The sequence below is a fragment of the Misgurnus anguillicaudatus genome, chromosome 3, assembly GCF_027580225.2.
Source record: "Misgurnus anguillicaudatus chromosome 3, ASM2758022v2, whole genome shotgun sequence".
NCBI classification, from domain to species: domain Eukaryota; kingdom Metazoa; phylum Chordata; class Actinopteri; order Cypriniformes; family Cobitidae; genus Misgurnus; species Misgurnus anguillicaudatus.
Window position 1 is genome coordinate 18,750,774 of NC_073339.2, and position 16,281 is coordinate 18,767,054.

Genomic DNA, 16,281 nt, shown 5'->3' on the forward strand with positions numbered 1-16,281 from the left:
ACTGTACTCACGGTTAAAGGTTAAAAAGAATTAAGGTTCATTTTTTGGAAAAAAATTAACTTTAATTATGTCAAATACTGAATTAAAAATTGAATGATTACGGCTGTCACTTAAAAATAAACTAAAAATACACTTTAAGTAAATAGGTATCTACAAGTGATAGCTAGGTAATATAATAATGTAAATCATTTTATAATTAAAAATATTATAATGTGAGGTAATAATGGCTAAATAATACAAAGGTCAGACTACATCTAGACTATAATACACTGAAAAAAAATGATTCATTCAATTTAACGAATTTTTTTTAAGGTAAGTGGTTGCAATCAAGCTACATTTAAACAAAAGTTTTTTGTTTTGTTTTGTATTTCTAATTTGAATGTAGCTTAAATAAATTGATTGTGAACGCTTACCTTAAAAAATTGATTAAATTAAATGAATCATTTTTTTCAGTGTATTATGATATTTCATCAAAAGTTGCGTGTCTGAAAAAACACCCAAATAATTTACTATAGGGGCTTTTTATGACACTTTTGTCACTTTGGTTTATTACATAAAAAACCCACACCTCATCAACAATTCATTATGCCGCATAAAAACTTTAATGAAACTGTCAAATTGAGCAATATCTGTTAAAAAAAATCACTGACGTTTAATTTAAAATATATTATCCTGAAGGCTTCTAAACAGCCATTTATAATCTTTAAACTTTAAACCAACAAGGTCATTAAGTGATCAAACGGAGAAAGCTGTTCAGTACTTGGTAAAGTTCGGAGTCAGGGTGAGTGTGGTGTGTGGGTGGCTGGTTCGAACAGAAGAGTGTGACAGGATTACGTGCTAACCGTGCTAATTTAGAAGATGAATAGCAAAATGCTGGCCAGATTCTCATAAAGCTGCCCGGCGAAACAGACCCGCTTGCTAACGAGACCGCGTACCTCGATCGCTCGTGTTGAGTAATGGAGCAGCTGACGTATCCTGCTGAGAGCTGAGCTGCTGGAGGATGTAGCCAACACACTAACAACATGAGCAGATGCCCAGCAACATGTAGACTTTTGAGTACAGTTTGAGAAGAAACAAGAACGTAGTAACTTCACAACAAATTTCTGTTATTAAATATTGAAAGTATTATAATATTTAAATAAAAATTCACTTGTAGGCTTTCTTGGCCTTTGTTGTGATAGATAAGTAGAATATAAACTTGAATGTGCATTTACGCAATAGCACCACCCTGCTGAAAAGATCAAATTGACTATGAGATGCTGATGTGCAAATATTAACTATAGCTTGACCAGCAAGACACCATATCCTTGCCATGCATCTGAAATCTCTTAGTTCCCTAATAAATGTCATAATGCTTAGTAATCAAAAAACAGTAAGCGAAAAATATTCGAATGGACTACTGCTTCTGATGAATTATTTTTTGTCTTTTTTTGTCATATTTAGGGGTGAGCGGGGCAGCTATTTTACATATTTCTACAGGGCTGAGCAATCTGTGCTTTTGGTCTTTTTCTCTTATTGTCAGAAGATGATCTCCTGTGAATTTGTGAAAAGGTTAAGAAGTTAAGAGTGTTTTGGAGGCATAAAAGTACATTTCTACATCTTATGTTTTTTTTCGATTTCTGAGCTGGGTGTGTAAGTCACCAAATGCAACCTTATATTATTTGAACCACTTTCTTGTAACCTAAACATAACACCATTTTGAAACATGTCAGCAACTTCTAGTAACTGTTGGCTGGGATTGAAACAATTTTTACACAGCGGGGTTAGTTGTAACACAGTGTTCCAATTAAAGCTCCAGTATACAATGATAAAGAAATTAAAACAATATAAATACTATTAATCAAAATGATAACTGTTCACACAATATCAGGGAAAATAACTCACAATATGTTTTTTTGTCTTAATGGTGAAGCCCTTTCATATAAATCTATTTATGCATTAATGCTTAATACAAGGATGGTTAGATGAATGATCATGGATGGATGAATGTGTGGATATCTATTTATTATAGGCAGATATATAAACAATATCCACCTTTAGTATATAGACAGAATTTTATTAAATTATTTGTGTTTAAACTAAACTTTCTAGCGGGTGTTAAAACAAACCCTCTGTTTGTTACAATTAACCCCACCTATGGGGTAAGTTGTAACGTTTGCACTCCTGTTACTTCGGTGTAATTGCACGATAACGGTAGGTCCCACAAACAAACTTTAAGTGTTGATTTGTAGCAGAGATGTGTGTGTTGATTGTGTAAATTGTGACTGTGTAATGATTAATCTAACTTAAATATTTTTTGTATAACAGAGCCAAAGTGAAAAAGCATTTTGCCCTGAAGAGTGCTGAAGAGTGCCGCAGGCATGACACATTTTTGTAACCCAGAAGTTAGCGGGACATTGGTTTTCTCATAAAAAAGCCCATTAATTTTTTCTATAGAATTTTGGATTATCGCAAAAAATAACCCCTTTTTAAAATTTACACTTTAAACTTCATAAACGTTGTGTTTATCTGTGAAGATTATCTTGTCGGACAAAATGTGTAAGTGTCATAAACCTTTGCTTTTTTGCGATAATCCAAAAAGGTTTTTTGCAAAAGAACCAGTATCCAGCTAACTTCCGGGCTAGCCTACAAAAATGTGTCATCCCTGTGGCACTCTATATGCCTCAGGAGCTAAGGAGCCACCAAAGTTAAAAATAAAAATACCATAAAACTGTAAACCGGGTGGCTCTTTCAAAGCGTAAGTGATATAGGTACAATTAAGTCTTCCTACAACAACTGTACTTGTATAACAACATTTGAGTAAATCATTTTTGTGGCTTTTGTTAGTATGCCATATGTCAGTCACATGACAATGAAAACATGGCAGAATGTCCGGATTGTATGCAAACTACACCCATCCATACTATATAAAACATACTGATTTAATGTTCAAGAAATACTGTAGGAAACTTCTTCCAATGCTGTACATACATGTGTTCCCTTTCGAGGTAACTCGACGCTGCGTCATGAAATGACACTTTGTGGCAATCTTCCCCAAAGTGTCATTTCATGACGCAGCGTCTCATTCCCTATCTCAGGGAACTGAGGTTGCTGGCATAACCGAGACGTTCCCTTTCGAGGTAACTCGACGCTGCGTCATGAAATTACACTTTGTGGCAATCTTCCCCAAAGTGTCATTTCATGACGCAGCGTCTCATTCCCTATCTCAGGGAACTGAGGTTACAGGCATAACCGAGACGTTCCCTTTCGAGGTAACTCGACGCTGCGTCATGAAATGACCCTTTGTGGCGTTCTTTCCCAAAGTGTCATTTCATGACGCAGCGTCTCGTTCCCTATCTCAGTAACCGAGACGTTCCCTTTCGAGGTAACTCGACGCTGCGTCATGAAATAACCCTTTGTGGCGTTCTTTCCCAAAGTGTCATTTCATGAAGCAGGGTCTCGTTCCCTATCTCATGGAACAGAGGTTACAGTCGTAACCAAGACATCCCCTTTCAAGGTAACTCGACGCTGCGTTCTGAAATGACACTTTGTGGCAATCTTCCCCAAAGTGTCATTTCATGACGCAGCGTCGAGTTCCCTATCCCATGGAACAGAGGTTACAGTCGTAAAAGAGACGTTCCCTTTCGAGGTAACTCGACGTTGCGTCATGAAATGACACTTTGTGGCGTTCTTCCCCAAAGTGTCATTTCATGACGCAGCGTCTCATTCCCTATCTCAAGGAACCAAGGTTACAGTCGTAACCGAGCAAAAACCCTATACTGGTTGACTCCAATCCTAAAGCAACCAGGATAAATCAGCAAGGACCAGCATGTGGCCTAAGATGGCCTTTTCAGCAGGAGCAGTTTCTGGTCTTGGAAGAACAAATGCTACTCAATACTTCACGCATCTGACATTCATGCCAGATTTGCTTTAATTAATACTCAAGTAATAAAAGAAGTTTAGTGCTTCTGTACTCTGACAATTATGCCATTTGGCCCCATACAAAAACCTTTTCAGATGTTCAGAATGGGTGTTCCCCTTTGGAAACCTGCATCAACTGCAATGAAAATGTCAACCCTTTGATAGCATGCAAAGGTCAGGGGGAAGGTACAAAACAGAGCAAACACCAACAATCCCCTTCCTGTAGAGTTGGAGGGAGAAGGCAATGTGTGTAAATGAAAGGCAGAAAGACAAAGGGAATATGCAATCAAAACGACTTCAAAGATGCAAGGTAAACCCTAATAAGACTTTGCTTTGACGGCTGTATCCAAACGGATGTGTCAACAACTGCTTGAAAGCATCTGAAAAATAACAGTGTGTACTCGGGCCATGATAGAAACACTCCTGTGTGTGTGTGTGTGTGTGTGTGTGTGTGTGTGTGCATACTGACAACCCATAGTCAAGAAAAGTCACAATGAGATCTCCGAGAACTTTTTCTCCTTGACATTTAGCAATTAGAGATTCAGTAGAGCACAAATAAAAAAAAACTTTAGCTGAAATCTCCTTCTCCTGAGATGTTTCTCCTAAGAAAAACCACACACTGTGCTAATGGATTTCATATAAACGTAATTCTCATCAAACTTTCTGTGATTCATGAATTTGTGTGTGTCTCTTACCGACGGTGCAGTGCTCTCCGGTCCAGCCCTGGTGACATTCACATTTGCCGTCTTTGCAGGTGCCGTGTTCGGTGCAGCGTGGGTGACACGCTTTCAGATCACACACCGTACCCGTCCAGCCTTCATCGCAGCGACAACTTCCTCCTATACACACACCGTGAGAGCCACAGTCCACTGCACACACCTCTGCAAGGGCAAACACATTTAAATCACGTTTTTGTTTGGACTTCAGTAAATCTCAAGGATTGTAAGGTCATGCCGGCAAACATTTCAAGCACGCTTTCTACTCTACCAAAACAACGAGAGCAGAGGTTACGTTCCTGAGAACCATCACGTCAAAGTTATTGACTTTAAGTGTGAAAAACTTATGACAGGAAATAGATAACTGCAGACCCCTGCCGCGTCTGGTGGGTTGAGTGGCGGACTGTCTGCCCCACCTCACACAACACCTCATAACAATGACATACATCAACCTTGTGTGTGTGTGTGGGTGTAAGATTTGTGAGGAGGCTGCGACGGAGGGGCGCCGGCTAAAGGTGAGCGTTTGGGGGGAGGGAAAGAGAGATCAGGGAGATCAGAGAGTGCAGACGCGGATGTGAAATGACACGCTGAACTTTCCACCCGGACCCCAAACACGGCCCCCTACACGGTTTCGGAGCAAACATCTAGCAAACACATCAAACCAAAATAAATCAATTGATACACACTCCGGTGTGGTCTACCAAACACCAGGAGGATGTTTGAATGATTTCTGGGATTGACGCTACCACAAAAAGATTGCATTAGCATTTTTCTCTTGAGATTTGCACTCTTCAAACACTTTTTGGCATGTTTACTGTTCAGATTCGGTATCGACAAATCATTTTAGTTGAAGCTTCTACGGAGAAATTACACGTTTTTGTCCAAAGAAACTAGTTTCCTGTTTAGCATGCCGGGACGTAAATGAAAGCCTGTCCAGCGCGACTGGTGACAATAGATGACGAGAGAAAATTGGAGTGCATTTCGAACGATTCCCGGTGAAAAGAGTCTGATGGTGATTTAGATTTGGTTTATGAATCTGTGTGCATGTAGACGTGAGTGGATTTGCAGAACAGTGGATGGGAAACAAAAGGGCTTAAATCCAAAAATGAAAATCCTGTAATATACTTACTGTCATGTCTTACAAAACATTTATGACTTTTCTTCTGCGAAACACAAAATTAGCTATTTACAGCAGAATGCCCTAGCTGCTCTTTTTCATGCAAAACAAATAAATGTTTTTAAGTTGTATGAATAATTGTTTGCTTTTAGTCCTTTTTGGAGCTTGACATCCCCAAGTCCCTATCCACTTTCATTGGAGAGCGGATCAGATATTTTGCTAAACCTACTCCGGTTTTATTCCTACTATAAAACAAAATTAGATTTGGAACAATATGACGGTAAGTAAATGATGAACTATTGAGTGAACTATTCCTTTAAGGCAAGCTGTAGTTTAACAACCCACACACCATTTCACAAGAGCCTCACATTTTGATACGCCCTGTCACAAAAGACAAGAAATAAAGCAGCAGAAAGACACATAACCCTGATAAAGACAAATCATGGGATGATGTATTGTTAAACGCCTTCCCTCAACATTCCTTCTGTCTCCGTTCTGCTGTGAATCCTGACAAGTTGCGAATCTACCACACGAAACTCAGCCAGAGCTGGTGAAAGCGTATCAAGAGAAGGAAAGTGAAGTGAAGAAATGCAGAGAAAATTTCCCATCAGCCCCTGGGTCAGGTGAGTGCCAGTTCGTGGTCGGCTTCCCCGCTGTTTGCTGTTATTATGGCTCCTGCAGGTGGGCAGAAATGACGCGGCTGCCCCCTGGGCGCCTGTGTGTTTTAGCCTTCATCAGACGAGACTCCGCTAAAGTTCGTCTCTGTTTCCTCAGAGTCAGAGTATGATTGAAAGAGAGAGAGAAAGAGAGAGAGAGAGAAAGGCTGCGTGGAGGGAAAAGTTCATGTAGACAGATGGAGTGCAGCTGCTGAGAAGTGCTTCTGGAAAACTGACGGCTCGAGCCGTAAGTCTGCCGCTACCTCTTAGACTGCTGAAACTGTACTACATCAATCTGGATTACTCTCTTTCCACGAATCGCTGCCAGAACGCATGGACTAAGTGCCTGAATGTGTCCCTGTTACACTGGCGTCACACACATATTTTTTCAGTGGTGGTCCCGGTGGTGCCCTGGGCAAGATAAGAGATCACCAAAAAACTGTTGCGTTTCTTAACATAAGTGTAATACAAAACAAAAAAGCTGGTAAACTGGTAGAGCATTGTGCCAAAGTTCATAAATATTGCTACTTACTAAGCCTTAGCTCATGGGTATTTAACAGATCTTCTGTCGTAATATAACCCATATCATTCATTAACCCGTAACCTGGCACTGTCCCGTAAGCGGGACACATGAGTTTACTTCAATATTTTTCATGTAAATGTTAATCTATCACAACAAACTACATATTGTTGTAATTGTCTAATGCTGCGTTTACACCAACCATGTTTCAGGCGTCTATCGCGCCTAGTTTGCCGCTTGAACAGTTTGAATGCATTTGCGCGTCTAGAGTGAAGTAGACACGCTGAAAAAGCAAGCATGTGACCCACGTCAGAGGCAAAATCCGCTTCTTGTGGGAGGGGCAAGTGCTATGCGGTTGTCTGTTTGCAAGATGACTGATGTTGATTGTGCATTTATCGAGAGAGTTACCGGTTTGTATTTGGTAACCTTACTATAGGGGGAAAATAAACGACACGGGTCGATAAACGTCACGTGAAATGTGTATTACAAATTACAAGGTTGCCTGATGTCCTCACTGACACTCTTCCAAGCGAGGTCCTTTTAATTCCTGTCTCTATAGAAATAAGAACTTGTGTCGTATAGCTCCCGGTGACTGCTCACGGACAATATCAAGCGTTCCTTCAGGTTGAATGAGTGACTCCGGGCGGGGCTGCCGCCACAGCAGCAAGCAGGCTTCTGATTTGTTAAGGCAGCGCAAAAAACGACCAAAGTTAAAATGTTTCAACTCGGGTGTCATATGCAAATTCGCGTGAAAAACAAAATGCACAAAAAGCACCATTCACACATACTGCGCTAGATGCTCAATTCACGGCATTCGCACAAACTAGACTGCGAATAAGGTGGAATCGTGTCTACCGCGCTGCGCTAAACACCTCATTTGCACCACAAGACCCGCAGATGCATCGCAACGCGTCTTCACATTGACTAAACATTGAAATCACTCCCGCTTCACGCCTCTACCGCGGCTAGTGTAAACGCAGCATAAGAATGTAGTTTTCATATTTTAAAATCTTTTAGCAGTAATAATAATGCAGTGACTGTAATTTATTAATTTGTGACAAGAGTATGTAGCAAACCTCACAGCTAATTTTATGTATGAAATAATAATATATTGCATTAATTTAATTTATTACAATAAATTTAAATTGCTGTAAAAATTAGGATTCTAGATCAACAAGATCCAGAGTTATATTTATTTCAAGGGTTACATCGCCTTTTCAGCCCCCATCCACACTCAAAAAGGGCTGTGCCAGGTAAAGGGTTAAGACTGCGAAAGATGATCCTGGCACATGCAAGGACTTCAGATGACGACGGCTGTGAACTCTAAACTGATTATGAATTTTTTCATTATGTCTTCTAATAAGCTGCACTATACAAATAAACTTGTAGGTTTAGAATAGGTTAAAATTTCGGAGAGCACAAGTAATCCTAAGTTGTAAAGCCTGAATGCACTATATGTCACAACAAAAGTGACTGACCAATGCATAAGGGTAAATCTACAAACTCTTTTATGATCATTTATCTTTAAACAACATTTTCTTTAGGAAGTTTTTTTTTAGTTGCATTCACTTTCTATTTGCCACTTCAGCTGGTACATGCCCTTCTGTCAGTTTATCTCCTTCTCTGTCATTATCTAGGACAAGTGGGGCAATACTAATTTTATCAGCACTTTTGGGAGAGCTGCCGTCGATCTGATCAAACCCCCCCACGCAATAGGCGTTTATCTGCATTTACCACAGCATTGCAGCGTCAACGTGACAGAGGGGAAGTGTGCAGACCTCATTCATTAGCACTGTGCTAATTGAAGATGTACGACTAATTAATGGACAGGAGGGAAGTGGTGGATTAAAAAACATCAGGTGGTTCTTTTTTGATTAAAACAGGGTGAGAAACGAAAGGAGAAACAAAAAAGGAGAGTGAGAGAGAGAGATTGCCGTGTTGGGCTCCAGGGTGAAATAGTATTTTCATTAGACACAGTTTGCTGCTGGCAAAATAGCACTGTATAACTAAAAGGCCAACCATGGGCGAGTCCTAAAACAGCAGGAGCCCAATACTGGTCTTATTACAGAGATCAGTATCGTCACTCGAACAAACACAAGACGTGCGCACATATACCGCACCGGCAGCGGATGAGATAAAATAGAAGCTTAGCTTTTGACTGAGATACTTCATAATGACAGTGTATTTTTGGTTGATTCAGATGTGGCTCTGAGAGGATCTATTGACAGAATCAACAAAAGGGGGGTGGAACTGGGTTATGAAAATGTTGACAGACTGTTAAATATCCTTGTAATAAGTCTCAGACGATAATCAGCCTTTTAGTGTATCAGGGAAAGAGTAAAAAAATAGCTTGGTCACAGTGTGTATGGGCTCCAGGGTGTTTTTTTAGGTATATTCCAAGAGAGACAACCACAATTAAACGCAAAGGGTGATTCTCACAAAATCCAGAATTGGTGTCCAGCATCAGATTTTTTTAAAAAGCCCATTTTTTCACATATAAGATTAAAGTCTAAACTTACTATAACCATTATTTTTAGAGGATTTAAAAAATAATTCCTATAGAATTACTTTTTTTTTTTAAATTAGCATTATCAAAAATTATCATTACCGCAACATGATATTACATTAAATATATGCATTTACAAACTCATGTTTCAGTAATGAGAACTAAAAAGTCTATGACAAACAAAATTTCAACTTTTTCAACTGGAGAGAAAATATAAGAACTGCTTACAATGATTGAAAATGAAGAGTTTGGTTCCAAAACGCAATAAATCCATTTTGACAAATTTTGGTAAAAACGTGTTTTCTATACCAAGAAAGTGACAAGATGAAAACAACTATTTTCTGTTACAAACTTTCACATAGCATCTTTAGGTTATAAAAACATAAAAAATTCAAATCCATAACTTGATTTTCAAAGATTTATTATAAAAACGGATTATTTTTTCCACAAAATGCAATAAATCCATGACAAGTTTTTATTAAAAATGCTATAAATCTATTGAATCAATCGCCTATATAAATGTGCATTCATCTTTGCCATGTTATATTCATTTAGTTGACTAGTTGTACACACTAATTAAAAATATTAACATTAATGTCATTAATCAAAACACTTACTTTGTGATATTAAGAAGTCATCGGTTAAACTTGACGTCATCGCTTAACGTTTTTCAAAGTGATCAGCTGTAAAATGTTTTGGTCCTGCTCGATTTTCGTTGACTTTGAGTAAAATTATGGAAAGTTTTTCATAAGATCCCCTGGGGTCAATGTGTTAGCATGACAGTAACTTGATGCTGTCGGCCCGGCCAAACAAGCACCGGTCTCCCGAGTTCCTCTGCATAAATTATTAGATGTTGATGGCTTACGTTTCTTTCCCGTCACAGAAATCTATCACAGGTTTATCAATGCTATCAAAGTATTATTTTGTTTTTGTTTGTTTGGTGATCACGAAGTACATAGTAGATGAGGAAAACTAGGATTCTGTGTACTCAACGCGCCGCCATTCTTTGTTTACATTGCGTGAGGTGCGCTGTAATCTGTGGAGGAGTGGATTTATGGCATTCTGTAGAAAAGGGGGAGTGGCGTTTATTGCATTTTGGGAAAAAAGGGAGAAAAGATGACAGAATAACACTGCGGAAATTGGATTTTGCATAAAATTAAGAATTTACTTTATAATACTGACCTGATATAATACTGATTCTGGCAGTAACTCATTTTTTTCAAAAATGGCGTTTATTGCGTTTTGGAACCAAACTCTTCAAATTGTTGCGGAGGATGAGAAAATTTTTCTTGGACACATTTATATTCCTTATTATTGTCTCTTCATTTACCAATAATCACCAAATACCACATGTTTCTTTACTGTAAATGTTTATACTAGTATAACATGCACTGAAGCTTTTAATTTTTTAGATTTTTAAATATAAATTTTCCATGTCAGAGAACCCAAATCCAGTCATGGACACGTTGCGGTAATGAAAATTTTCCCGTTAAATGTGGAAAAAACAACAAAATTCGTATGATGTCATTTGAAATCATGTGCAAAATAGTATGTGAAGAGTAGTTTGTAGCTGTATGCTTCTTATTTTGATACTCTTACTTTGCATTTACTTTTTTATCAAAATGTTTCATGACACCTCATAAGTCTAATTTCGCGAGAATCACCCAAAAGTAAATCCTTTAACATATATACATATAGTTTGGTATGTTCAGAATACAGAAAAAACTCCTAAACCCAAGTAGGCTAACAAATTGTGATAGTAACCTTTCTGCCATATGACCTTTTGGAGTTACATGAACATATATGCAAGCAGTTTATCTCATTTGGTGTTTTTCACCGAACTGTCTTGCTGTAATATGTAATAAAGTAAAGCTGTGTACACACCAAAAGCGAATTAAATTATTTGCCCGAGTAGATAACATACAAAGTCAATGCAAAGATGCAAATAGATGCTTGTGACAATGCAAATGACACGAATTGGGCGGCGTGAATGCCCCAAACATGCGCTATTCGCCTCAAATGCGTCTTCTGCATAAACATATTCAACTCAAGCGGAAAATTAGCATAACGCGAAGTTCAATCCTGCAAGCACTGTCACTCCCATAAATAACTTTGTATGAACACAACCATATACTGTTAAGTGTACATGACCCCAAAACGAGCATTTCTAAAGGTTAAGATAAATAACTGTACCAATGGAGCAGTCGGGCCCAGTCCAGTTGGCGTCACAGGTGCAGGTACCACTTTCTGTCTGGTAGGTTCCGTGTCCCGAGCATTGATCTGGGCACATAGTCTTCAGGATTTCACAGCTGGTGCCGCCCCAGCCTGGATTACAATGGCACTCTCCGTGAATGCATACACCATGAGATGAACAGGATGGGTCCAGGCAGTCCACTGTATTAAAACCAAAAAATTTGTAAGCAATGCACGCAAGGTATGTCGAGTTAGTAAGGTAGAACGATTTAAAAAGGTAAGTTCACCCAAAAATGAAAAATCTGGCAAAATGAGAACTAAAGCAGAATGTCTGATCTGGTCTCTGAATGTCTGATCTCCAGAGACAATAAAAGTGAATGGAGATCATGGATTGCCAAGCTCTAAAACTGACAATAAAAAGCAGCACAATTGAAATCATCTGACTGCACTATATATCAAGCCCTGACAGCATAATCTGAGGAAGATACTGAAATTTAAAGCATTAATTACTCAAACTATTGCCTTGCTTGACAGCCATGGTCACCCCGTAGTTACTTTGTATGGAAGAGAGCAGTTTCAACACTCTTCTATAACCAACTTTTCTGTTTCACGTAAGAAATAAGGTCATACGGGCTGAATAAATGATGACAGAATTTTAATTTAGGGGCAGAGTAAAATACAGGGTATTTTCAAAGCACTTTGTTTAAAATTCACACATCTCACAGGAAAAACTATTTCAGTAACATTCAAAGTGTATATAAAACGACTTTAAATTATACGGCTATTAAAATTCCTCCTGTTCCATTTTTAACTTATAGAAAATCAGTCCGTTCATGTAGCGAGAGACATGATCTATGTTCTCTCAAAAAATGTGCTAGAGATCTCATTGGGAGTAGTCTACTTCTGCAGATGGGGACGGTAGTGCTTTTTAGGTGAACTCAGCAAGTGCAACTCCATAAGGGTTCGGTAACCGTTAACTGTCTTGGAGTTGGTGTGGTTTAATCATGCCATTGATTGACAACAGGCCAGTTCCCTCCATAAAAATTATTAGTCTCTCCAGGTATGGAAATGTATTTGTTTGTTTTTGTTTGCGATGCCAAATCGTTACGATATAGATGCAGGAAAGAAACAAGTCTTTCGGGAAAAAATACATTAAAGGCAGAATACACTGTACGCCACGTGTTGCGTGTTGAGTCACGGGAACATAAGCACCATGCACAAAGCTAATTTTGCTAATTAAGTCAGCAAAAGAAAAATCAATTGTAATCTAGCACTTTTTCCCACTCGTGATAAACATGTACACTGATGGGTAAGAAAACCGCACATCAGCGGGGACATGAGTGCAATTATTTGCTCTCTGAAGCGGTGAACGGCAATTGTTTCTGGAATATTGAACTATTAACTCATGGGTAATGATTATTGCCGGGACAGTAAATTATCAAAGAAGGTCACAGGACAAGAGCCCCTTTGATAGCAAGAGACACGCCGTTGAGTTCCTTGTTTGGCAAAATGATGCTAAACAATGACCGATTTTTCTCTCAAACACACTCAAACTGCTCCTCTCTCTCTCTCTCTCTCTCTCTCCTTATATCAGGTCTATTGAAAAGTCTGTCCGTGTCTGCGGAGACTGAGCTTTCAAACACTTCTAGTGAAAAAAAATCAATCCCCCTCGAACCAATGGGTAATCAGTGATCACGTTGATAACACATTATCTTGCACATCTTTGATGGTGTAATGCAGTGGGGTTTAATGGCAGCAACACTGGAAATAGCAGTGTTAGATAAACACTTCCATTAGGGCCTCTGATGGGTCTCTTATGAACTGAGACTTTAGATGCTGAGTATCTCTTTATGGGTGATTTCGAAATATCCGTAAAGTGTTACGAAAACAGACCATTAAACTGTTTTCTAACATCAGGGCTTTCTCGAAGAACCTGCCTTGTGAAACATTTTAAAGATCATTTACGTCATTTTTATGCTCTCACACAAAAACAAAAGACTTGGGATAGCCTGCAAGTCATATGATCCACTTTTGATAATAGTTTGACAGACACTTATTCACGTTTATTATGAGCAACTACGGCTTTGGTTAGAGTTTTGTGTTCCTTACATGCTCAGAGCAACATTACAGTCATTTTTGGGTGATCTGTTCCTTTAAAGGGGTCATAGCATGAAAATCTGACATTTAGTTTTAGTGCTATAATTGTGTCCCCAGTGCTTCTATCAACCTAGAATATGTGAAAAAAAAGAACAACCCAGTAACTTTGTTTGGGTAAGCCATTCTCTGCAAGCATGTGAAAAAAATGGGTCATTCAAATTTCCTGTTTTGTGAGGTAGGTAGCAAGGCCAATTACAATAATACCGCCCCTTAATCTGCACTATCCAACCATGGCACTGCCATTTAGTGCAGAGAGAAAAAATAATAGACAGCACAACTGAGTTTCAATCGCAACAAACCATCATTGTGATCAGTGTTTGCATATCATCAGCTCATTTGCATTTTAAAGGACACACCCAAAAAGTGCACATTTTTGCTCAGGCCTACACAGTGGCAATTTTAACATGCTATAAAAAATTATCTATAAGGTAATTTGAGCTTAAACTTTATATACTCACTCTGGGGACACCAAATACTTATTTTACATCTTAAAAAAATCTCATAATATGACCCCTTTAAAGGACAAGTTTGGTATTTTACACTTAAAGCCCTGTTTTCAGATTTTTTATGATGAAATAGAACGGTTTTGACTGAAATTTCGACATATGCGGGTGGCCCGAGAATTTTCGGGTGTTTGTGGTTTCACCTCCCACCTCTACAATGGCTGAATAGGTGTACTGGAACAATCCTTCCTAAAATGCATTAAACTTTCGTTTACAAAGACGTGAACCTCGCCGAGTGGTCAGGGGTGTTCACTGATATGCTCACACAAAATTCGCTGCAAAATATGCTTTCCAACAGGTGTTTTAGCATTCGTTGTAAACTTGTGGACCTATTTTTCCAAACGCCTCACACCCGTACATTCTTCCATTGAGAGCTTGAATAATAGAGACTCCAGCCCAGCTGGTGGCGATAATCCACCTTTGCCAATTGCAAGAATACAAACAACGTTCCCAGCACGGAGTAATACCGTACCTCACAGCACATCTAATACAATTCAATGGAGTTGTACAAAAACTACAATAAAACCCGTTGGAATGCGTCTTTTGCAGCAATTTTTGTGTGAGCATATCAGTGAACACCCCTGACCACTCGGTGAGTTTTACGTCTTTTTAAACGAAACCTTAATGCATTTTAATAAGGATTGTTCCAGTGCACCTATACAACCATTGTAGAGGTAGGAGGTGAAACAACAAACACCCGAAAATTCTCGGGGCAGCCGCATATGTCAAAATTTCAGTCAAAACCGTTCTATTTCATCATAAACAATCTGAAAACAGGGCTTTAAGTGTAAAATACCGAACTTGTCCTTTAAAAATGGTCATATGTTATACGGCTCTTTTAATTGAATTTATAACATGATGGATATTTAATGATGCGTTCCCTCATCCATTAGACATTCTGACACGGTGATTAATATCATAACAGTATTACAAAACTGATCTTATGTCAGCACAGATAATGTGTCACTGACCTTCTTCACAGTTTTCTCCTTTATAGCCCGTGTTACATGCGCAGGTGCCCATGATGCAGATTCCATGGCCAGTGCAGTGAACATCTATGCACTGGTTGCTAGGAACATCACACTCGGTCCCCTTCCAGCCACTGTAACAAAGACAGCGCCCCCTGGAGTACTGGCCATTGCCACTGCACAAAACCGGACAGGCAGCTTTGAAGGGAAATACAAGGAAGGATTAAAAACATGAAGTATTTTCTGTCATTTAAATAAATCCATTTCTTCATGGTCCTTTACCTGTATTAAACATGAAACCAAAGACATGGAAGGAGAAAGCAAACAGATAAAATATAAAAGCATGAAAAATCGCATACAAATTGTTGCTTTCCGCTGTTAATAGGAAGCCAATCAGGCTTGAGAATTGAGTAGCACCAAAAACCTGATAGCCAGCCGCACTCATTCAAATGACAATCTGAAACCAATTACGAATAGCGGCATTGCTTGTTTATTTCTCCGGAGAGTCATGTGTGTCTGTGTGCGTGAGTTTGAAAGCATACCTCGTGAGCAATCAGGCCCAAGGAACCCTGGGAAACAATGGCACGTTCCCGAGCGACAGTCTCCGTTGCCATGGCAATTGTGCGGACACTCTGTGAGGGTATCTGGGGAAAAGAATGAAAGCATGCGAGAGAGACACCGAGAAAAAAGAATGTATGAGGAAAGCACTAATTGAGGAGACAGTCTGTGGAAATTAGTAGACATTCAGACCCCCCATCTTTAATTAAAGGAGTGCCAGATGCGTGATTAACAAAAACCTGCATCTAAGCTTACTCTGCTTTAATGAACCAATCACGGCATTATTGCCACCAATTAGCAAGCCAGACGCTCCGCTCGGAGCTTTCTTTACACTGCTGGATGGCCATTAAAATACACACACGAGTATGAGTGTGTGTACACACCTTTCCTCCACTTTTGCTTATTTATATTTTAAAACATGTTTATTTATACAGGCGCACGAGGAGCCGTGCGGCTAAAGCAGATTTTGCCAATAAAAACTATTCAA

At 39.0% G+C, this 16,281-nt stretch overlaps 1 protein-coding gene across 16 annotated transcripts in view; it reads right to left on the reverse strand.

Annotated features, from left to right (window-relative positions):
* tenm3 (teneurin transmembrane protein 3) overlaps positions 1-16,281 on the reverse strand; it is a 693,684-nt gene that overhangs the window by 79,112 nt on the left and 598,291 nt on the right. For all 16 annotated transcript variants that reach the window (XM_055205043.2, XM_055205039.2, XM_073862719.1 and 13 more), the window contains 4 exons: positions 15,779-15,880; positions 15,240-15,434; positions 11,609-11,809; positions 4,596-4,781 (listed from right to left, as the gene is read on the reverse strand). In XM_055205043.2, coding sequence (XP_055061018.1) covers positions 4,596-4,781; positions 11,609-11,809; positions 15,240-15,434; positions 15,779-15,880 — 684 coding nt within the window. The remainder of the gene's footprint in view (positions 1-4,595; positions 4,782-11,608; positions 11,810-15,239; positions 15,435-15,778; positions 15,881-16,281) is intronic.